This window comes from Diceros bicornis, chromosome 24 (assembly GCF_020826845.1).
Source record: "Diceros bicornis minor isolate mBicDic1 chromosome 24, mDicBic1.mat.cur, whole genome shotgun sequence".
Classification (NCBI taxonomy): Eukaryota; Metazoa; Chordata; class Mammalia; order Perissodactyla; family Rhinocerotidae; genus Diceros; species Diceros bicornis.
In genome coordinates, this window is record NC_080763.1 from 38,696,026 (window position 1) to 38,720,011 (window position 23,986).

General features: G+C 53.7%; 1 protein-coding gene across 2 annotated transcripts in view; it reads right to left on the reverse strand.

Annotated features, from left to right (window-relative positions):
* The window catches only part of ITPK1 (inositol-tetrakisphosphate 1-kinase), a 177,886-nt gene that overhangs the window by 69,435 nt on the left and 84,465 nt on the right, over nt 1-23,986 (reverse strand). For both annotated transcript variants that reach the window (XM_058567583.1, XM_058567584.1), the window contains one exon: nt 4,112-4,237. In XM_058567583.1, coding sequence (XP_058423566.1) covers nt 4,112-4,237 — 126 coding nt within the window. The remainder of the gene's footprint in view (nt 1-4,111; nt 4,238-23,986) is intronic.

Consider the following 23,986-nt stretch of genomic DNA (forward strand, 5'->3'; position numbering starts at 1 on the left):
CAGTTAAATCTGATCTCATCGTCCCCCACCCCCAGCCTGCAGGGTAAGGTCCAGGCTCCACAGCCTGACGTGAAAAAGCCCTCTCTCCAACCTTATCGTCCCGCTGTTCCCCACACCTGGAGGCACGCCCACATGCACCCAACAGGCAGGGCTATCTGCCTTTTGATGCCTCCTGGCCTCTGTCCTCCTCGTGTGCTGCTCCCAGCTGCCAATTGGAGCCGCTCCCTCCTTCCACTGACCCACCAGGTGCCCTGCAGAAAGCCAGCACCCACGATGCTCTTTCACTTCACAAACAAGCAGGCATGATTCCTACATACCAGGCACTGCGTGTGGCCATGAGCTTGAAGCAGACGCGAGCCCTGCCCCTGTGGAGCTAACCCCAAACGAAGACACTGGCGGTAGCAACAGAAAAAGAACTACGAACTTTCAAATGGAAGGAAGGAAAAGTGCAAAGTCATGAGGGTCTAGGACAGGGGATGCATCCTCCATTGGATAATCAGGGAGACACCCCTGAGGAAGGGGCACCTGAGCTGAGAGCTGAAGATGGGGGTGGAATTCCAAGCAAAGGACGGCTCATGCAAAGGCACTGAGGCGGGCAAGAGCTCAGAGCTTGAGCAGCTGCTGTGGGAGCGCCAGCGTAGCAAGGAAGGGGCAGCTGGGCAAGAAGAGGCTGGGGAGGGAGGCCGCAGCCAGATCACACAGGCCTCAGGAGCCATGTTCAAGGTTACAGTCTTTATTACACCGAAATGAGAAGGCGTGGTTTTAAGCCAGGACGTGCAGTGATCAGGTCTGTGTTTGTCCTAACTCATCACTCAGGGCGCTGCGAGGGCAGGTCCTGGTTTCCTCGGTGGTCTCCCCTCCTAGACTGGGAGCCCCACTGACAGTGCTTAGCAACCGTGTGCCACTGCCAAGGATGCTGCCCTTGTGCTCAGACTGGGGGTTCAGGGACTATTTGGGGGACACTTAACATCCTTCCAGCTAATCAAGATGGAGAGAAGAGGGGACAGTTTAGACTCAAACCTTCTTCTAAGCTCATTCAGGGACAATCCACCTAGACAGCTCCACGTGCCTCCTGGAACAAGATCCCAGGAACCCTTCTGGGCAATTCTGAGGCTAGACAGGGCAGCAGAAGGAGGACCACCCCCGGCCACACCTGACAGGTGGCCCTGGATGCCACAATGAGAAGAAGGTTCTCGTTGCTCCCCTGAGGAAGCAGCTGAGCAGCAAGGACACCACTGATTTGGGAGAGGGACCCCTGCCCCCCGCCCCAGCACCACTTGAGGGACCTTTGCCCCAGTCTGTTCACTGATAACTGAATCTCAGGCAGAGCCGCAGTGGCACTGGGTTGCTGGTTCCACATGAACCTTGGCGCAGAAAACAACTGAATCATCCGATGATTCTGCAAGCCAAGCCCTCTTAAGGCCAATCCAAAAAAAAAAGAAGAAGAAAGGCTTGTTGGGGGGCGGGGGGGGGGGAGGTCTCTATGGCAACCAGCTTTAGTGATCTGCAATAAGCCCCAGGCCCACACCCTCCAACCTGCCTACGAAGGGTAATCAGAAAAAAAAAGCATAATCTCCCAGCTCTGAGAATTCCTTTCCACCCCTGGGACCTGGAGGCTTAATGGAAGCATCCCACAGGCAGAATGCTTTAGGGCTGTCAGGAACATCTCAAAAAGATCAATGCAGCCCCAAACCACTTCCCCAGGAACGTGAATATTGCCTTCAGAGAAGGCCCTTCGAGCTAAGCTCCTTCTGGGGCAAAGCATGTTACTCTTTTCCTTGCACGCAACAAAACGCAGCAAGGCCAGCTTTGCAAACCCAAGCCCTTGGCTCGGCTTCCCCGCCTGACATCAGCCTCCCTCTGCCTCTGTCATCCCTGCATGCCCCACCCACCCAAGCCAGCGTCTCCTTGTTAATGTCTTGAGAATAAATACCAGAACAGGAATCTGGAAACAATGGCGTGATGAAGTTCAAGGGTCAGTGTGTCTGGTCTGACTCTGAACTTGAATCTCGCACCCACAGGGAGGGATGTCCAGGTCGGCGCTGACAGCACCGCGCCTGGTGGCAGGAGGGAGGTCCCCTGCATCTCTCCATCCCTCTCTACACCAGCCCCCACCTGGCTCCTCTCTTCCTGGGGCCTCTGGAAAGTGCAGCCTGTCACCCTTTTCCCCAAAGGATGGTTCTCTTCACAAAAGAGGAAACGTCCTGGCCTTATCAGATATCCGGCTTCATGCTGAAGCACAGACTGTGGGGAAAATTTATCCCAGAAATTCCAAGGCTGGAAGGTTATCCTGAGGTCACCTCAGTCATCCGAGGGCCGCTGGGTGTCTGTGCCTCGGAGGGACAGACTCAGGGACCCGGCCCAGATCCTCCCTGGGAAATGCACTCAGCGGCTGAAATCCTTAAGCCACACGTCCCCATGTCCCCCAACCTGCTCTCTCTCTCTGTAACCTTCCTTCCTATCAAGAACAGGAACACAGGGGACGCTGTGCTCCTTTACTGGTCGGCCATCCCCTACCCTGGGCTGTGGGCCTGTGTTTGGGGGAAGCAGGGGTGGGAGTCCCCCAGGGGGTGGCTGTCCCATCACTCCCAGGGTACCGGGGCTGGCTGTGGGCTGTAGTCCTGTATCCAGGAGGACAGGAGCAACACGAACAATTGTGGTGGCCGTACCTAAAGTCCTAGCTGCAGGCATGGCTGTAAGCACTCAGTAGACCTCAGACACTTTTATAACCACAGACATTTACTCCTCACAGCCAGCTGCTGCTCACCTAAGTGGGAACTATCAGCATCCCCGTTTTACAGAAGAGGAAACTAAGGCTCTGAGAGGTCACGGGATCCAACTGGCATGCACCTCCTACCAAGCCCTTGCCAGGGCCCAAGCACTGTGTGAAGCATGTGAATGCACCGAGTCACTTACTCCTCCCACACTGTATGGGGTTTTCCTGGTCCTAACACCATTTTATAGATAAGAAAATCGAGGCTTGGACAGGTCACGGACAAGCCCAAACACACCTCTCCCACGGCTTCCAGCCCTAGGAGAGCAGGAGGGACTTCAGGCCAGGGGCAAGGCAAAGGCCGTGGAGGGCACGACGTGGGGACAGCACACTCCCCCAGGCAGGGGGGCCACCCACAGAGCCACGAGCAGGCCACAACTGTTCTGGGGCCACACGGGAAGCAGCACTCTGTGGCAGAGGTGGCCATGGAGGGGGTGAGGGGTTGGGGAAGTGAGGGAGGCTGGGGTCACGGACCCTGAACACATGGGGAAAGAAACGCTGTCAGCACGAGGGCTGCTGTGTGGCGAGGAGGCGAATGAACCAGAGTCCCCTTTGTCCTGATAAAGACGGGCAGGACATCAAATCTCCAACTATCACACGCTGGACAGTGCTAGCTCAGGCACCCCCACCAGGGAGGCCCTCTCCTCGGCTGCACTTGCACTGATAACATGACTTTGTTTTTCATGACCCCGAGCCGCTTTCCAGAGGAATGAATCACGCTCTTGTCCACAGCAGAGAACAAGTTAGCGGGGGCGAAGGCAGCACCTCCCAAGGTGGCGGGCGGGTCACCATGGAGTCAGGACCCAGGCTGTGGGGACACAGGGCAGGAGCGGGAAACAGCTAAGAGAACTCTGTCAACACTCAGAGATGAGTACACAGGGTCAAAGTAATGAGCAGAGAGAGGGGCTTCCCCACCACGGCAGGACTCGGGGGCAAGTACAGCTCTCCCAAGTGCCAAGGCCCTCGGGGGTCCCTTTCTCCAAGCTTGGCAAGAGGGTTCCAACACTTATGCCAGCTCAGAACCACTGGCCGAGGCTGTGTGTGTGTGTTTGTGCGTGTGTATGCAAGGATGTAGGGGTCACACCTGGACTCAGCAGTGCTCTGATCAGTAAATCACGTCCAGACAGGTAGATGGTGGAGTGGGGCCCAACCATGCTGGTTCAATCCCACTTCACACCCAGAGAGACAGAGGCCCTGGCGGCAGAAGCATCTGCCCACAAGCCCGTGTCTTGCCAGTGGCAGAGCCACGACTATGGGCCACACAGCAAGGCAGCTGCTACAGCTTCAGCAATGCACAGAGCCACTCTTGGGCCTTCCCTCCTCACCGTGCTCCCTCACCTGGAACCTGTGCACCAGCTCCAGGGACTGGCTGTCGTTCTGGTCGGCTTCCAGGATGACATCGGTCAGCTTGTGGATGATGACGTCCAGGGGGCCCTGCTCCTCGATCGGCCGGCTGAGGTTCAGCTGCAGGGGGCACACAGAGAAAAAGCACAACTTCAGCACCTGAGCCCACTAGCCCGTGCTATCCTCGCCCTCTGCACGTCCCTGCAGCCCGGAGTCGGGGGCGGGAGGAGGGCTGCACTCACGGGAACACTGACGGGCCGAACTCACTGAGATCCCAGACCTCCCGGGCAGGCCCCATGTTTGTACTTCTGGCCCCGAGCCCCACGCTACCCAGGATACAGAAGACACACACACGGAATCAAGGCGACAACGGATCCACAGGTCAAGCGAGTGCCACTGTGAAATTGCTTCACGGAGGAAGCATTTAATGAACATGTCCCCTCTGCCCAACCACCGAGATTTTTCAGGTAGGGAAACCAGGGCTCAGCGAGGTGGAGTAAAGCAACGGAAGTCACACAGCCAGATCTGAACCAAGATCCAAGCGGATACTCTTTCCGCGAAATGACACAAAGTCTCGGCAAGGCTGTGATCTTCATGAATCTAAGAGCTGCCTCTCCGGGAGACCAGGCGCTTGCACTTCACACTGCAATCAGGGCTGATCGTGACAAAGCAAGGCGTGTGGGGCTGCCTGGACCTGTGAGGCATGGTGGGCCCTGCTCCTCTGGGGATGTGTTTATTTTTCCAAGAGCATGGGGTTAGGAAGATCGGCCCCCAAGGGAGCCAGAGCCGCTGGCCAACAGACAGTCGGCATCACCTGACCCGAAGGCAGGGGCACCTGCCAACAGCCGGGGCAGCCTGACACCGCGCTTCCTGACCCGCCAGATGTCCGCCGCCCGGCACGCGGCCACCGCCACCTGCAAGGCCAGGCCCCCGAAGGCAGCGGCGCCAGCCCGGCACCTGGCTGACCCTCTGGATGGCCTCAGCAAAGGCCAGGGAAGGCCATCAGTCCCACCCCCAAGTAGGGCTTCCTCTGGGATTCAAGGCTGACTGTTTCAAAGTCGTTAGTAAAGAAATCACAATGACAGCTATAAAGGATCGCTCTAGGTAGGCACTGTGCTAAAACGTACATGCATTTGTTTCATTTTCTTTTCCGACCACGCGATAAGAAGCAATTTCACGAATGAGGGTAGAGAACACAGATTTTTGAGATCTCACATGGAGCTCGGATGCAAACCTAGATCTGAAGCTGTGCTTGTCATTCAGCCCCCCCACCCCCAGAGCCCGCTCTGTGCCCTGGGAGGCCGTCCTCTAGAGCCACACCACCCGGCTGCCTGGTCCTCCGGCTTCCGGCCGAGTCAGGGCAACGGAAGGCACCAGCAGAAGACGGGAGAGAGAAGTCTAAGTGTTAGTCCCCACTGCCCTCACACCCCACCAAGTCTCCAGCAGCAGCTCCAGCCCCCATCAAGCAGGGCAGCCCCTCTCCCAAGACCACTGCTGTCTCTAGGCTCCCGTACCACCGCCCTCCCGTCCCCTCGGGCCTGGGGTGACGGCAGCTCGCACTCTCGGGGTGCCCCACCACCTCCTGCTGGCTCCTCCGACTCTGCCCACACCTTGTCATCCTCTCTTATTTGGACTCTTTTTCAGTAAACCTTCGGAATGTGCCAGCTCTTTCCTGCTAATACTCCTAACTCCTCTTTTTTACTGTCTGCCAGGAAAGATGTTAAGGGATTTCTCCGATTTAAAAAAAAAAAAAATCCCACGGACCTCACAATAAGAAAATACTGAAGGAGACTCTTCCTGCCCCACCGTGACTAGCCTGTGTGCAGAACAAAACGACTCAGACTAGCTGGGACACCGACCATCCCTTCTAGGGCCCCTGAACGGGGCAGAGAGGCGGCACTCATCCTCACAGTAAGTCCAGGAGCTGCGGACAACGACCCCACCGTCACAAACCAGGACACCAAGAGGCCAGAAGGAAAAACAACCGGGCAAGGCCACGCAGTTGGGAAGCTGGGGCCTGGACAGAGGCTGAACAGTGACACCCATGAGCTCAGCCAGCCCCCAGCCGAGCTGCCAGGTGTCCTGGGACTGTGCAAAAGCCCAGCTCATCATCCCCTGGGCCTCAGTTTCTCCTTCGATAAAAACAGGAAACTACAAGAACTTTCTGGTTCTGTCTGCAGATTCGGTATCACATTCCCATCCAGCCCCACTTCCCAGAAAAAACAGAATCTGAAGGAACGTAGAGAAGCCAGTGGGAGGTGGTAACACAGGCAAAGAACTCAAAAGGTGCCATAGATACAAACCCACTTTTGCCGTAACCTGTGTCCACCGTGACAGGCACTAAAACAAGAGGCCAATATTTTCAGACCAAGTCAGCTACACACAGAAGAGAACTCCACCACACGAGTAACGCTGGGCAGTGGGCCCCAGGGCCGGTCAGAAACTCCATTCCTGCCAGCATTCACATCTCCAAAGAGAACTTTCCAGGTCTCCTGTGCAGCATGTGGGCACAGAAATCAGCCCCTGAGAGGAGCCTTGGGGTCCCAGTGGGTTTGGGGAAGGAGGTGGGCAGAGGAGATGCGCCTGGCTCATCCTCGCCTGGCAGCAGCCCGAGGCCTGTAGACCTGACAACCATGGGTTGTTTGGAAAATAAGCTCTCTGAGTTCCCGGCCGCCCCACTGAAGGTAAACAGCTGAGCTCTGGAAGCCAGCCACCTTCCTTTGTGTATTTTCCAAGCATTCTGATGCCAGTAAAACCCTTTCAGGAGAACAGCAACTTGGGACATACATCAGGCCTGGTCTGGTGCTGGCTCGGCCATCTCTCGCTGCGGTGTCTTTGCTGAGGCCTAAGCGCAGGTGCCGGTGGCTCTAAAAGGCTCTCCAGGGGGCTGGCCCGGTGGCACGGTGATTAAGTTCCTGCGCTCCACTTTGGCGGCCTGGGGTTCGCGCATTTGGATGCTGGGCGCAGACCTACACACCGCTCATCAAGCCATGCTGCAGGGGTGTCCCATATATAAAGTAGAGGAAGATGGGCAGAGATGTTGGCTCAATGACAATCTTCCTCAAGCAAAAAGAGGAGGATTGGCAACAGATGTTAGCTCAGGGTCAATCTTCCTCAAAAAATAAATGAATGAATGAAGGAATGAATGAATGGCTTGCCAGCACTGTTTTTCCTCAAGCGGCCAGACAAGCCACAATCACCCTGAGGGGTCTATCCCCCTGAAAACGCCTCAAGGGGGCTTCAGTCTCTCCCAGGTGGCTGAGAAGAGAAGATGGGCTCCCTGGGGCTGCACCCTCAGGAGGGGCACTCAGGCAGGCTCCAGGTACACCGTGGGAGAGCGGGCTGGCTCCCAAGAACAAGGACACTGTAGAGGAAGGGACCCCGAGGAGGGGATACCACAGAGGAGGGGACCCCCAGGAGAGAGATGTGGCAGAGGAGAGACCCCCAGAGGATGTGACCCTCAGGAGTAGGACACTGCCTAGGAGTTGAAACTCCCAGGAGAGGGATGTCACAGAGGAGGAGACTCTCAGGGAGAGGAGAGGACTCTCAGAAGGGGGGATGCCACAGAGGAGGGGACTCTCAGAAGGGGGGGAGGATGTCACAGAGGAGGGGACTCTCAGAAGAGGGGGAGGATGCCGCAGAGGAGGGGACCCTTAGGAGGGGAGGATGCCACAGAGGAGGGGACCCTCAGGGAAGGGGGATGCCACAGAGGAGAGGACCCTCAGGGAGGGGAGGATGCCGCAGAGGAGGGGACCCTCAAGAGGGGGAAACTGCAGAGCAGGGGATACAGGGAGAGACACCTCAGAGGCCTCCTTTCCCACTGGGGTGGGATGGGCACTCCGGTGGAAGTGAACTCCGTTCAGCTCTGACCACACTCTGCCCCTAGGAAAGGGAACTTTCCCAGGGACTTGTTCTCTTCTGAGGAAGGGGTCTGATTTGTCCCTCTCAGCCAGTAACAAGGGCGTCTGAATGAAAGGGCCGCCCGCCATGGCCAGAGGAGGACTGTGGGTGCCACGTTTCCAAGTCAAGCCATCCTGTGAGGCCAGCACTGGATGCTGTTCTGCGCAGCACTTGGAGTTCAGAATCCAGAGAAAACAAGGGCCCACTGTTTCCCTCCGAGACTGAGCAGCAAGGCTGACTAGGAGGAGGAGGGGAGGGTTGGGAGGAGACGGAACAAAGGCCTGCACACCCCAGCAGCCCGAGAGTCACTTCTGACTTCCGAAACTAGCAACCCAATCACGTCCAGCCCGGTACCCAGGTAGGCTGGGCTCTGACAACCCCACCTCGCCCACCTGGTCAGGGAGGAGGATGGGCAGCAGACGCCCGGAAACCCATCGAAGCTCAGTTGCTTCTGGGGCTAGAGCAGGTCACGTAACTGCTCTGTGCCTCAGTTTCCCCATTCATAAAATGCGGATGCTATAAACTACTCCCAACACCTCACAGGACTGTTTGGATGGATTAGAATATTCCATGTATGGAGGTGGCACATGGTGGGTATCCAGCAGACACAGCAAGGCTTCATGTAACACTACCATGAGCGCTCAGGACAACTTCCCACTTCTGACCACTCGCTCATTAATTCGACAAGCGTTTTCTGGTCACCTCCTGTGTGCCAGGCACAGACAGCCCTGACCTCCCCTCTTGGGGCTCTCAGTCAGTCATACGAGCATGCTGGTTCACTCCGGAAGCAGACGCAGGTGACGCAGCCACCTGCTGCCCTAGATCCTGCATGGGAGCCGTGCTCCTACGCATGAGCTGCCCTCTGCCTGGAATGTCCCCCGGCCCTCACATCCCCTTGTCCACACAATGAGCTCTTACTCGTTTTCCAGTCCCAGCTCAAAAGTTCAATCCTTTTTCAGACTTCTCAACTCACCCCACCCCAAATAGGAAGCATTAATAGTTCCCTGGTCTCACCCACATTCCCAGGACCCTTCACATAACCCCAAATAGGAAGAATTAATAGTTCCCTGGTCTCACCCACATCCCCAGGACCCTTCGCACATCCTTCCAGGATTGCACCATAACTTCCACTTATAAAGTCATTTCTTTAATCCTGATTCCTCTACAAGACCCCACAATCCCAAATGACCAGGGCTGAGTGAGGCCTGGCATCCCCAGGACCCAAACAGTGGCTCGAGGTAGGAGCTGGGTAAATGACCGCTAAATGCAACTGGACGCTTTACAGAACAAAGTGAACAACACTGACCAACTGGAGTAGACATTCCATGGAGCAGGGTGACTCCTTCCCACTAACGGAGTTAGAAACAGCCTCCTGGAGGAGGAGGTGTCTAGGCCAAGCCATGGAGGAGAGAGAGGGAAGAATGGGACCTCCAGGGATGGGTGGGGGAAGGAAGGTGCAATCCAGGAAGAGAGGGCAGCTGCAGGGATGCAGAACTCATCTCCATTAAGTACTCTCCCTCTATCTGTCAGTTCCAAATGCCTTGGGGGCCCCAGGCCACCACCCCTGCAGAGAGAGCTTCTCCTGCAGCACTGACCCCCAACTGGCACTCTGGGAGGGTGGCCCACGACCTTCTCTCGTGCCTCATCCATGGGCTGGAAGCAGAGGACACAGTAGAAGACTCCGAGGCCCCAGGGGGCCAGGCACCTCCAACGGCCAGAATTCTGCTGTGACGTGAGCAACTAATAAACCTTTACTGCGTTAAGCCAAAACCTGGGGATTTGGCTGGAGCAGTTAGCCTACCCGTCTAATACAGTCCCCAAAGGGGAGAACATGTATGGGAAGGAGGTGGTAGGGAGGAGGAGAAGGAGGGGAGGAGAAGAAGGCAGCAACGCTGCGCCAAGATGAGACCAAAGGCAGAGGGCTCCAGTTCCCCCGAGGACTCTCCAGGCTGTGCTTCCAGCTCTCCCTTCTCTCCCAACAGCCACACACGCTTCCCTGACATCATCAATAACCAGCTAGATAGGAAAGAAGCATAGAACCATCCCTGGGGCTCTTCAGGGAGGGAAACTGGCTCCCACCCCCATGCTGGGGGCCACTGATCCTCTCTGGATGCAGAATGCAAGGTGTTATATGACCGCAGAGGGCCGGGGCTGCTGAAAGCAATGCACACCTCTCTGACAGCCAGACAGGCTGCAACTGATTTCCCAGCTCAAAAGGCTGCAAGTGAAGCCAGTGTGGGGTCAGAGAGGGGGAAGGACAGGACTGTATGGTCACCACCCTTTCGGAGCCTCAGTTTTAAGGCAAGAAGCTTCATTATCCTAGCACTAGCGCACAGCTCGTGCACACTCGGTCTGTGCCAGGTCTGTTCTAAGCACTTGACACACATTAACTCATTCGATTCTCACGACAGCCTGGGATGAGGACTCATGAGAGAGGCACAGAGGTTAAATAACGTGCCAAGGTCTCACAGCGTCACCTCCACTCTTAACAGTAACCAGCCAAGGAGCAGAGTGTGAAATGATAACCCTTTGGGATTTTCTTCATGACAGGAGTGTCTTTTGTTCTAATGAGGCAAAGCTGGGTGGGCTCCTGGATGGGGGCTGGTCACCATCAAGACCAAGCCATGATTAGAAGCTTGGAACTTTCAGCTCCATCCCCCACCTTTCAGGAAGGGGAGAGGGGCTGGAAATTGAGTTAATGATAGATCATGCCTATGCGATGAAGGCTCCACAAAAACCCCAAAGGTTTAGGGTTTGGGGAACTTCCTGGCTGGTGAACACGCGGAGGTGCTGGGAGAGTGGCTCACTCCAGGAGAGCGTGAAAGCTCTGTGTCCTTTCCACACACCTTGCCCTACGCATCTCTTCCATCTGGATGTTCAACTGTATCCTTTATCATATCCTTTTCTAATAAGCCTGTAAACAGTAAGTAAACCATTTTCCTGAGATCTGTGAGCTTCTCTAGCAAGTTAATCAGACCCGAGGGGGGGGTCGTGGGAACCTGTGATTTACAGCCCATTGGTCAAGAGCTCGGTGACAACCTTGACTTGAGATTGGCGTCTGAGGGATGGGGGATGGGGAGGCAGTCTTGTGGGACTGAGTCCTTACCCTGTAGGATCTGACGCCATCTCCAGGTAGGCAGTGTCAGAATTGAGTTAAATTGCAGGACACCCAACTGGTGTCACAGAATTGCTCGGCATGAGAAGAACTCCCACACGGCTGGTGTCAGAAGTGTTCCAAGCGTGATAGTAAAGGAGACACACAGGAGGTGTGTTTTTCCTACTCAATAGTGCACTCGATAAACGTCAGCTGTTGTAATTCCCTCTTCTTATGATTCACATTATTTCTGACCAGTGGAAATTTCCCTGACTCTGTAAGAGCTCAAGTACAGGCTGCAATTTGAATTCTGCAAAGCTAGGTCACTTGTCCTGGCTCAGATTAGACTCCGCAAAGCGTTTGCTGCCACAATAAAATTTATTGCCATTGTTAATGATGATAACTAACATTTACAAAGTTCCGTCTTTGGGTCACACGCTATGCTAACAAGCACGAACGGCATGAGGTGCAGATGAGGATGAGTCACAGAGAAGTTAAGTAACTTGCCCAAGGTCATACAGCTACAGCTGCGTGGGAACACAGGTCTCTCTCCCACCAAAGCCAGGCAATCAACCTCCAGGCCAAAAGGTGTTCTAGGTACCTGGGGCTTTCCTTCCATCCCCTTCTCCCTCAATTCACCCTACACAGAGTGGTGTGTTTTTAGCTGTGATCTCAAATGAAGTCACTCAATCAAAAGCTCTGTCTCAAACAAGGTCCAGACAAAGCGGTCTGGATGAGAGGCGAGTGGGCGTAAGTCTGATTTATTCCTCTGCACTCTCCACAGATCTCAGGATCTGGGACACAACTGCCATCTCCAACGTTTAAAGGCCTGGCCAAGCAGAAGCAGGTCTCTCCTGAAAGAAAAGTCAGGCCTGGTGCCTCGTGGACAGACTCCAAAAGGGAGCTTGGCCTCGGAGGAAGTAGCACTAGTTGTGTGTTTTTCATTGGGGTTGGTTCCAAAAGACGACTCGGGGAGAGCAGACCAAGGCTTTCCCTGGCAAGAGCCAATCTCACTCCCAAAGGAGCTCAAAGTGGCCCTCATAGAGGTCAGGAGCTGGAGGTCATGTGGAGCTGGCCACCAAGACCCAAAGGCCGGGCCAAGCACGGTGCTAGTCACCCCAGCAGCCTCTGCCCTGGGCTGGGGAAGGGAGCTGTCACCAACACTCCCTGACTCAATTCCCCAACATCTCAGTAGCAGGTTTCCAATTACCGGGGTAACGAGAAGAAACAGCAATCTGGGTAAGGCAGAAGAGTGGATAACCTTTCTCCCCTAGAAGATGCAGGGCCAAGTCGACTAAATGGTGTCATGATAAAGGGACCTCGTAGCTCCAAAATCCTGGGAATTTGTAAGCCGACTTTATCTCCAAGAGTCTGAAAAGTTACGCCCACTCAGCAAGCACAGCTCTGGAAGAACAGGATTGACCCGGGTTCTCAGGAGCTAAGAGAACCCTGGCCTGTGCCCAATGCTAGAAGCCAGGTTCAAGAGCGGATTAAAGGATAAAGACGCCCATGCCCTTGACCCATAAGCCCCCTCCTGGGATGCCCGATGGCCGAAGGAAAAAACGAACAGGTGAAAGCCAGTCCTGGCTCAGGGAGATCCGATGAGGCCACATCAACGAGAGAAAAGACACAGGATACACATCCAAAAACGGGTGGCTAAGTAACGATGGGCACACCCACACCTGAGGACACAAAAGAGCTACTGAGAGGACAACGAAGAGGCCTAGGGGAGACAGGGTGGCTGCATGCAGGGCAACTGTGTGAAACCACCTTTGCTAGGGACAACGCTGGAAAGAAAACACGAAACTGAAAATGGGAGGATTCTGGGCAGAGTGGTCGTGATGGGTTCAGCAGCCCCTTTCTGGACACATGGTGGGACTGCACTTCCTGATTCCTTTGCAATTCGGTGTGATCACGTGACTAGTTCTGGCCAATGAGCTGCGAGAGACAGTGAAACCTGTCACTTCCTGGGCAGAGCATTTAATTGCACGTGCCAGGGCCTCCAGAGCTCTCTCCGCTCTCCAGCACAGGATGGGCAACATTCAAGATGCAGGCCACTCAGTCTCGGATCCCTGAGCGATTGTGATGAGCAGAGGCCCCAGCTGACTCCTCCCCACCCCCCACCCCCACCCGGACATGTGGCATGAACGAGACATAACCACCCACTGTTTTAAGCTACTAAGATTTGGGGCTATTTGTTAACACAGCACAACCCAGTCTAGCCTCCCTAATAGTGTCCCCCATAGGTTTTTCTTTTTCCATTCGTTCAAACAAAGGAAGTGTGAAAGGGAAGGAGAATGGGGAGAAAAGGAAATGAAAGGAAATAGGCCCAACAGGTAACCTACCAGGTTGAGAATGGGCTTTTGTTGGGATTTTTTTTAAGTTAGAATTTAGTATTTGGATGAAATAAGATCACAGGGATTTATCCTGTAAGAGGAAGACTTCTTGTCCACTCCCTTAGGCTCAGAAGGCAGAAATCTTGAACAGCACACCATGCATGTGGCTGCTCTCCAGCACCCCAGAAAAGCACGCCCTAAATCTGCCAGATGAGTCCCTGGACCCTGTGTAGTTCAGCCAAGTGGGCCGCTTCCAACTTGCTGTTGTTCCCAGTAGTGCCTGCAGGCCAGAGTCAGTGCTGCCTGCGGGCCAGAGTCAGGGTGGCAGGAGCCAAAGCCTCCCCTACGTGCCAGGCAGCAGTCTGGTCCTGTTCTGGGGCAAAACACAAACCACAGGCTGGCAAAAAAGAGAAAAGGAGCATAACAAGGGCTGGCGGGTCTGGACCCACAGCGAGGAGAGTCAGCGGCTAGGTAAGAAAGGCTGACTGCACTGTGCATGTTTGCGGGGGGCGGGGGGGAGTCCCCACTTCTTAGTCTCCTGTCCCAAGGCCGGAGGAGGAAATCCAGAGTCCTCTTTCCCTCCATGCTCCCTCCAGAGTCCTCTTTCCCTCCATGCTCCCTTCTCCCTGGCTCCTTCTCCCTGGTGGTCAACTCTCCCCTTCCAGAGCCACCCAAGGCACAGCTCTCCCCTCCCCCATCCCAGGCAGAAAGGCACAAAGGGCAGGGCAGACACCTAGTCCTGGGGAGATCGCTTCCCTCACCTCCTAAGCCTGTTTCCTCACTGGCAGGGTAAAGTGTAAAGAGACATCCTTCTTAAAGTCATCACCAGCACACAATGAGGGGACAGGCACCAGCTCCCTGTGTGAGCCGGCGGTGCATGCTGTCGGCAATTAGGAGCTTCTTCCTTACATGAGGCTGAATCTTCTCTAGCTTCAATTTAAGGCTCTCTTGCCTTGTTTGGCTCTCTGCCAGCCCGATCCTAATAATCACCTCCACCAAGACTGTTGGGATGTCCCAGGCACTGTGCTGAGCACATTACATACCTATTTCATCTAATCCTCATAATGTCCCCAAGAGGCAGGGATGGTTGTTACCACTTGACAGACATCAGGCAAGGAAGGTTCCAGGAGGCAAAACCTGACAGAGGTTGTATGAGCAGTAAGCCAGGGAGACAGGTCCCCACCCCCAAGTCCCTGTGGCTCCAGGACAGGCATTCCTCAGCCCTCTGTTTTCTTTAGGAAGGAGAGTGGCCGAGAGCACAGCTGGCCAGACAACTTTCCTTGAGGTGACAAGAGTGGGGCTGGGGCTGCTACAGTGTGCTCTGAGGGGCTGCTCCCTCTGGCCAGGGCCAGAGGCAGGACTGTGTCTGCCTGGGGGCATGGCAGGCATAGGGTCCCCAACACAGTCTTGCCCACATCTCCAGGGGAAGGGGGCAATTCTGAAATGCCAGCTAGTGAGCCCAAAGCTTTCAACTAGAACTCCATCTCTTGAGAACCACCTGTGTTAGGAAGCACAGGAGCTGTGGAAGCTTTGCTGAGGGTGTCGAAAGCCTGGTTCTTTCCAGCCTGCCTGCAGCCAACACAGCACCGCACTGTCAGCTCAGTGGAGCTCCTGGGGCTAAGGGACCCGACACCAGCACCACCGCCCAGCAAAACCTGGCGGGAGCGAAGATAGCCACACAGCGTGGTGATGACACCCCTGTAACGTCTCCCACTGTGTCGTCTCTTCACTTGACTTAAGGTGGTTTTGCCATGCAGAAAATCTTTACCATTCTCAATTCAAACACATCATGTTTCATTCTTTGATTCTTTACTTGCAAGATTATTTTTAAATTATCCCATAGTCTCTACAAGTATTTCTATGTTTTCAATTTTTATAATTAAATCTTTGCTCCATCTAGAACTTATTTTGGTGGAAGATATGAGGTATGCATCTCTGTATATTTTTTTCCAGATGGAGACTCAATTGTCCCAATGATATTTATTAATAATCCATCTTTTAGCCACTGTCTTCAAATGCCTCTATTTTCATATATTAACTCCCATGTTTATTTTGCTCTCTTTTTGGACTCTCCATTAATTTGTACAGTCTTGCACCAATACCACATTGGTTTGCTTTTCTTGTTTTAATTACAGTAGCTGTATGATATGGTTTAATACCTAGAAAAGCTGGTTCCCCTTTATTATTCTTCTTTTTCAGAATTTTCCTGACAGTCAAGCTCATTTATTTTTTCTATATGCCTTTTAAAAATAGGACTTGGAATTAGCTACATTTTATAGACAATTTAGGGAAATCTCATGGTTTGACGTTGAATCTTCCTAACCAAGAAGAACATGGTATGCTGTATTTGCAGCTCACATTACAAATGGCTAATTTTTGCACATGTAATAAGCTCCTACAAATTGATAAGAAAAAGTCAATCAACACCAACAGAAATAAAAATGAATAAAAGATATGATCAGACATCAGTACAGAAAAGTAAATAAAAATGGCTCCAAACTATAAATATTAGAAAATGCTCAATGTCACACATAAGACAAAAGCAAATTACAACTCCATTAAGATAGCATTTTTTTGGAGCCAGCCCCGATGGCCTGGTGGTTAAAGATGAGCACACTCCACTTCAGCGGCCCAGGTTCAGTTCCCGGGCACAGAACCACACCACTCGTCTGTCAGTAGCCATGCTGTGGAGGCGACTCACATAGAAGAACTGGAAGGACTTACAACTAGAATATATACAACTAGGTACTGGGGCTTTGGGAAGGAAAAAAAGAGAGAGGAAGACTAGCAACAGACGTTAGCTCAGAGAGAATCTTTCTCAGAAAAAAAAAGAGATAGCATTTTTTGTACACCAGATTGGCTAAAGTCTGAGAGACTGATAAAACACCATGTTGGCCAGGATACGGAGAAACAGACACTCAAGCATATGGGGGGGTGCAGATTCGAATCGTCTCAACAGGAAGCAAGTTGGTAACGGCCATCTCGATTTTAAACCACACACTCCACTTCTAGGAACTGATCCCAGGGGAACTCACACACAGAAGTACAAGGTTAGGCACTGCTATGCATTGCTGTTGCATTTGCTATGCATTGAGGGAGGAAGGGATAAAGCAAGCAAGCAAAAGTCCATCAAGAAGGACTGACCGCATCACCTACAGTTATCCCTAAGGCGGAACACCACACAGCCATAAAAAGAATGCAGAAGTGCTTTCCGTACTGCTGTGGAGCGACGTCCAAGAAGGCACAGATCACCGAGTACAGAATGCTATGATACGTATGGGGAGAAATTTACACTCACATTTGCCTGTATATGTTCACAAGAAGCGGGTCAAAGTGGAGCTTCCAGGGTGAAGAACCAGGGGACATGGGACCAGGGGGGAGGGAGTAGTGTGTGCTCTTTTGAATTTCCAACCAGTGAGATGTATTACTTACATAAATTTTTAAATTATCAGGTGAGCAGTATGTAAAGAGCACGTGTTCGGAGTCAGACAGACCTGGATTCAAATCCAACCAATATCTAACATACATTGAGCACCTACTGTGTGCCAGGCACTGCTCTAAGCATTTTACATGAATTATCTCATCTAATCCTCACAATTATTCCTATTGTACAGATGAAGACACCAAGGCCCGGAGAAGGTGAACAACTGGTCCCCGTTCACATAGCTAATCAGAGAGGAGCTGGGATATGGAGCCAGGGAGGCAGACTCAGCTATGTGAATAAGCTCCAAATGCCCAAGACACGACACCTCAACAGCGTGCACACACACGTGGACAACCATGGGCATACACGCTCTCATTACTAATTACCCAGATCTCAGAGCACACAAAATAGCCACTCAATAAGCAATGGGATCGCCAACTGAAAAGGGAAATGGTTTCCATGGTTGTCCAGCTGGTTTCACCTCCGACTCACAAATCTAACTCCCTCATTCTCAGCTATGTCCACCTAACCAGCCCGGTTTGGCCAAGGGCAGCAACGGGTTCACTGAAAATTTCTCCCAGCTCACAGTGCAGGCATCAGAGCCAGAAGGAATCCCGGCTGTCCAATCCTTAACCACTGGCCACAGGTGTCAGTGCTTTGTCACCTAGAGAGCAGTGGGGAAGAAAAAGGAGCTGGTCCAGGGCTTTCCGCAATAAGAGGACGTCAGTGGGAAACTACAGCACCATGGGCCCAGGCACACAGGCTAAGACAGTTCAAGTCTCTGATGACTGGTGGACCTTCACCAGACCTCGTTCGCGTGTCTAGAGAGAAGGACTCCGGGATGACAGAGTCACATGATGGAGGGAACCCAGCGTCTTGAGTCACTGCCTGGAGAGACCACCAGACTCCATCAGAATGTGACATGAGCAAGAAATAAAACCCTCACTGTGTTAAGCCTCTGAGATATCAGGGTTGTTTGTTACAGTGGCTTCACTTAGCCCGTGCTGACAAACACACCCTGCCAGGAAAATCTCTGCCCAGGGTACCTGTCACTGTGCACCCAAAGCCAGGTCTCTGATCCTGGGAACAAAGGGAGGAAGGCAGGCAGCTGTGGACAGGGCCTGAGGCTGCAGCCAGTGACCTCCAACCCCTCTAGCCTCTGCTTCCCCATCTGTAAAATGGAGACCACCACCTGCCTCCAGCATTTGACAAGACAGTGTTGGTAAAGCCTTAGCACTGAGCCAGGCCCACAGCAGGCCCCCTGGCAGGCACAACCCCAAGGAGCAGGGCACCAGCTCTCCCTTCCTAGAGGCTTCTCTGCTCTCAGTCCCTCCAGACCCTCAACACTCTCAGTTCTCACCGGCGCCTCCTACCTCCAGTGCAAACCCATAACTGCCGTTCGGATTCAGATTGGACTTTTCTGAATGCTCTGGGTCCCAGGCATGATGCTTACACCACTGGTAAGTTGCAGAAAAAGAGCTCATCTTGGTCTGTGCACCCTCATCGAATTCAGGGACTGTGTCTTGTTCCTCCCTGTGACCCCTGCACAGCCTGGCTATGCCAGGGACCAGCAAAATGCCATGAACCGATTTCCCGAGGCTGGAGACCCATACCATCCATCCACCCCCCACCCACCCTTTCACACAATATTTATCGAGCACTTACACAACCACCCCTCAAAGTAATGTCATCCCCATTCTCCATTAAAATAATGAAGACAGAGAGATTAGGTAACTCGTCCAAAGTCACTACCAATAGGGGGCAGGCCCAAGGGCTTTCTGATCACAAACTCTTATCCGTTCTTTTCCTCACAGCCACCACCTCATTCTGTCTTCAGTACACTGACCCCTCCCCAGGGCCTGGACCCCCAAGGCCTCCAAGCTTAGTACACCTGTGCTGGGCTCGGGGAGAGGGTGCTCCACAGGGCCCACTGGAGAAGCTCCTAGTCAAAGACTTCTGCAAAAATCCCAAGGGGCCCCAGGGACAAGCTGCAGACACTCTGAACCTGGCAGGGCGAGAAAGTCGAGGGAGCCTCTGGGCAATGGAGCAAGCAAGGACACGCAAGCCCAGGGGACGGGCAAGGCGATGTGGACGCCCCAGCTGCAGCCCCAGGACACGCACCTTGGAGACAGCAGACGTGGCCTCCACAGGGAGTCCGAGAGGCCTGGAGGCTTCACAGCAGCTGTGTTCTCAGCCCAGCCAGCAGGCCACGACCTCTGGAGGTAAAGATACCAGGGCTCCAACCTCAGCACAAAGCGGCAGGGGGAGGAGCCGCCCCTCCGGTGCCAGCATGGCTTTCCGCGCCTGAGTTACGCAGACCATGAGCGTCTTGAGGGCCCCGTCTCTAGCGTCTGTCTATGGCTGAGCATAATGCAGGATGGGAGAGTCACCGGATTCACCAGACACTGACCCTCAGGGACCCAAGTGGGTGGACGAGGAAAGGAGGCGCAGGGACAACAGTCCCCATAGACAGGCTTCTGCTCACCTCATCTGACCACCCCACAGCCAAAAGCCTGAGCTGTGACAAGGTATGGGTCTCCATCTGAGCTCCCAGCCAGATGAAGTCAAGTGCCACTTCCCCCTCCCGGGCACCCCCGCTGCTCTCTCCTGGCACTTCCTACAGAGGACTTCAGACAGAGCACTGACTGACCTGGCTCTCAACTTCCCTCCTCGACGGTAACCTTGAAGTTGGTGCCCAACTTCAAGTGCTGCATCCTCCTTCCGACCCACTGCAGCTTCACACGGACAACGTGCTCAGCCAACGTGGGGACCGAGGCGTGAGAACAGCACCCCTCAGGCTACTGGGGTGAACGTCTGCGCTCGGCAGAAACTGACTGGACGACGTGCAAAAATAAAAGGAGGTGAGATGTGTCCCCTTTGACAAACTCTCAAAACATCGAGAATGCAGTAACAGCAATCCCTGCTTCTGCTCTTCAAGATTTAAATAAAAGAGAAACCGCTGCTACTTCACGCATCATACACACGAGACTGCTCTGTCTTCTGTTCTTGTGCTCTCCAAGTCTCGGTTTGTGCAGGTGGTAAATGGGGAGGACAAGAGTACCTGCTTCAGAGGGCTGCATTTTCAACCATTCCTTCATTCATTCATCCACCCAGTCATTCACTCACCCACGCATGCATTTATTCAGTAATTACTGTGAGTGAATACTAGTGCCAGGCATTGCTCAAGCACTGAAGATACAGCAGCAGACAAGAGGCCAGGGTCCTTGTTCTCAGGACCCCATACTCTAGTGGGGGCAGACAGACAATAAACAAATAAAATAATTTCAGGGGGCCATCAAGCGTCACAACATCAATAAATCAGTGTAGAGAGCATGATGGGAGGGGTGGGGACACTCACCCGAGAAGGCCTATTATGGGTTGAATTGTGTTCCCCAAAAATGTTATAGTGAAGTCCTAACCCCCAGTACTTCAGAATGTGACCTTAATTGGAAATGGGGTCGTTGCAGATGTAATTAGTTAAGATGAGGTCATACTGGAATGGGGTGGGCCCCTAATCCAATAGGACTGGTGTCCTTATAAAAAGGGGAAATTTGGGCACAGACATGCACTAGTGGAGAATGTCACGTGAAGAGGGAGGCAGAGATCATGGTGATGCATCTATAAGCCAAGGAACACCAAGGGCTGCCGGCAACACCAGAAGCTGGGCGAGAGGCCCAGAGCAGATTCTCCCTGTCAGCCCTCAGAAGGAACCAACCCTGCCCACACCTTGATCTCGACTTCCAGCCTCCAGAACTGTGCGAGAATAAATTTGTTGTTTAAGCTGCCCAGTCTGTAGAAATTTGTTACGGCAGCCCAGAGAACTAACGCAAGGCCTCCCCATGGAAGCGCCACCTGGGCCGAGACCTGAACAAGGAGAAGGACCCAGGAACGATCTGGGGGAGGGAGTTCCGAGGAACGAGGAAAGCCAGTGCAGGGCCCCGAGCAGAGGCTGCATTTGGTGGGTCTCAGGCAGAGGGGGACAAGGAGATGGAGCAGGCTGTGCACGGCCTCCAAAGGCAGGATCAGGAATTGGGAATGCGTCCCCGTGGGAGGGGGAGCCACAGAGGGCGCTGGGCAGGGAGTCACGCTCTCCGTTCCCTTTGAAGAGACCTCTCTGGAAGTTGACACGTGAGAGGCGTCAGCCCCCTGCCTAGTACACGTTGTAAGCACTTAAAACTTGGCAGTTTTCATTTTTATGGCCCCACGGGAACAGGGGGCTTAGGTAAGAACTTCAAAAACTACGACGCGTTGAAGAGAGCAGGGGGCCGTGGGTCTGGGGCCTGACGCTGGCTCCGTTTGACACTGGGCCCTCATCTTCCTCTCTGTAACCTGGGGGCCCAGTCTTTAACATGAGGGTCCCAGACCCCACTGAGGCCCCTGAGTCCAGTGCCGAGAGCTCGTGTTATGAGAACAGCTCCCCACCCCAGCTGGGATCCCCAATTCATGTCCCAAACTACGCACCCTTCTTCCCCGCACCGCCCTGGCTCTCAGCCCAGGATGTTTTCTTCTGCTGACAACGGAAAACACATCTCAATGTTTCATTTCTCTCCACATCCCTCCCAGAATGGCAACTGGCAGCCCAGGCCACAAGTGGCTAAGAATTCTCCAAGCCAAAAATACACGCTCTGTGCAGCCTCGTTAACAGTGAGAGAGGAAAACGTTTGAGTCATATTTCTACAAACCCTGCATAGATTATTTTTTAAACCCTGAAGCAATATTCTTTCTATATTCTTTTATTTCCAGTCTAAAGAGAGCATTCCTTGAGGCAGTTTCCAAACTGGTATTTGATATGATGTTAATGAAGGAGTTGTTACAAAATCAAACACATTCCATGAAAAATAGTAGCCCTCAAAATCTCTTGAAAAGGCGCTGGGTTGTGTCAAGTTAAACAGGCATCTTTAGTGTGGGAATTTTCAGGTACTTTAAAATGCTCGTGTGAGCTGGAGATTGACAGGGGGAAAAAGTTGATGCCAAAACCTTCCGGAACTCACTTGGGAGAATTCTAGAGAAGAATGCCAGGTCACAGGAATTTAGAAACTTGACTGAATCAGCATGGAAGATGCTAGAAAATGCATCTGACGCACATCCTGCCCCTCGATGGGAGGAAGTCCCCATGGATCCTGCACACAGGACATCAGGAGGGGGCAACCTGATGCCCTTGAGTATCTTCTGATGAGCGATGTCCCCGAGTGGCGTGTGGTGACCTTGATGAGTCGCTAAGACTCGACAGGGAGACCATACTCTGGAGACCATAACGCGCTCCACACCTCTGAGCAGCTCCTTTTAAATTTAGCTTTTAAGTCAGGTCAACAGGTGACAGTGGCCAGGACAGCTCACTACCCTGTGAAGCCAGCCCTTTTCCGGGGGGTGGGGGTGGGCCTTCTGCAAAGGGCTTGATGCTTCTCATCTCACTGTGGCGGCAGCTGCTCGGAAGCCGTACAGGAGGCCTCGACACAGAGACGCCCAGCAGACTCAGAGCGAAAGCAGACAGGTGACAAGGCCGGCGCTGGCATGAGAGGTGCTGCATTCTAAAGCAGGGTGGTGGAATAAAATCAGGCGTGGGTTTTCCCCAGGGTCGACAAATTAAATCGGCAAATTCACATTTGTTGTGTCACGGATTCTGCTCAGAGGCCTGGGACTACATGCAGTTTGGTATTACTGCAGTCCTGTTGGTGAGAGGAAGACCCGAGGGTCATCTGAACCAAGCCTGGGGGGTGGGGGGACAGGGTCAGGGAGGGCTTCCTGGAGTGGGTGATGTCAAGTTTAAACTAACTGTGCATTAGCACAGCTGCGCCTCAGAGGAACCCAAAGAAACAGCCATTGTAGGAACCGGCAGGGTGACCTTGCCTAACAGTTACCTTTCTCATCCTAGCAGGAGCCTTTATCAATGTCCCAGGCAGCAGCGACCCCATTCTGCCCCCTCAAACAACCCCCAGAACCTCCTCCGGGCCAGGACCTGTGCCAGGCCCAGGTACAGAACCAGGGCCGGGCACAGAGAGAAAACCGACCAGCAATCAGTAAACAGGGATCACCGGGGCGGTCAGGGAGCCGGTGCGGGACTGTGTGTGGAGTTAGGGGAGCCATGGGGGGTGTCCCTCCTGCTGGGAAAACCCAAGGAGAGAACGAGCTTCGTCAGGGGAGAGGCCATGTCAGAACCCGGGCCTGAGTGTGGGGCGGTGGGGCCAGCTCCTGTGAAGGGGCTCAGGTCAGACAAGAGGTGGGAACCTGCAGGACAGAGGAGAGTGGCAGAAGAGCTGGAAAGAGGGTCACACAGATTCTCAGGGCCTCAGGAGCCAGGGAGGGCTTGTAATGGGAGAGAATGGCCTGGGGGGTGTGTAGCAGGGCAAGACCAGGGAAGGAGGGCTCCTAGGCAGGACAGGGGTAAACAGAGAGGTCGAGAACTAGGCAGTAATGGGGGGAGGGGGAAGAGGCAGGAGTACTCAGTGACTCAGTGGCCGGGGACCCAGGATGGGTTAGAGTGATGGATTCCCATCAAGGGGTACGGGTGGGGGCGCTGGCCAGCAGCCTTTCTCTAAAGCCAGGAATGAGGAGAAAAGAGTGGGCTCTGACACTGGGGTCCCAGGCCCCAAGCAAAGTGTGAGCACCCAAAAGCAGTCTAATATTTTCCCGGTGGTCCCTCATGACCCCTGACCTGACAGCTTCCTCCCGGGTGCCCTCCCTCAGCATCCTGCCAGATAGGCTGACTGATTTAGGAGGTAGCTTCCGGCACACAGGTGCCTGCAGCAACCAGTGGTTCCTATGGCAACCCCCCCACCCTCTCTCTGCAGGAGGAGGAAGACTCTGGAAAACCCACACCATCAAAGGCAAAGCCACTGGGTTTAGTGGCATGCAACGGGCTCAAGTTCCTTGATTCTGACCCAGAAAACTCTCCTTCCCTCTGGGGATCCTATAGGCCTCCTCAGAAGGTGACTCCAGTCCCTCTGCCCAGTTATGCCTTTACTCATTTACCTGTGTGCTTTTCCAGAACCTTCCACCAGGAATGACAATGGGAGGTGAGCTCTGCCACAGCTCTGACCGTCCTGGGAGGGTATAATCTGTCTGCTGTGCTTCCCCTCCTCAGAGCACAGAGCACATCCTAGTCACCTGGGTACCCG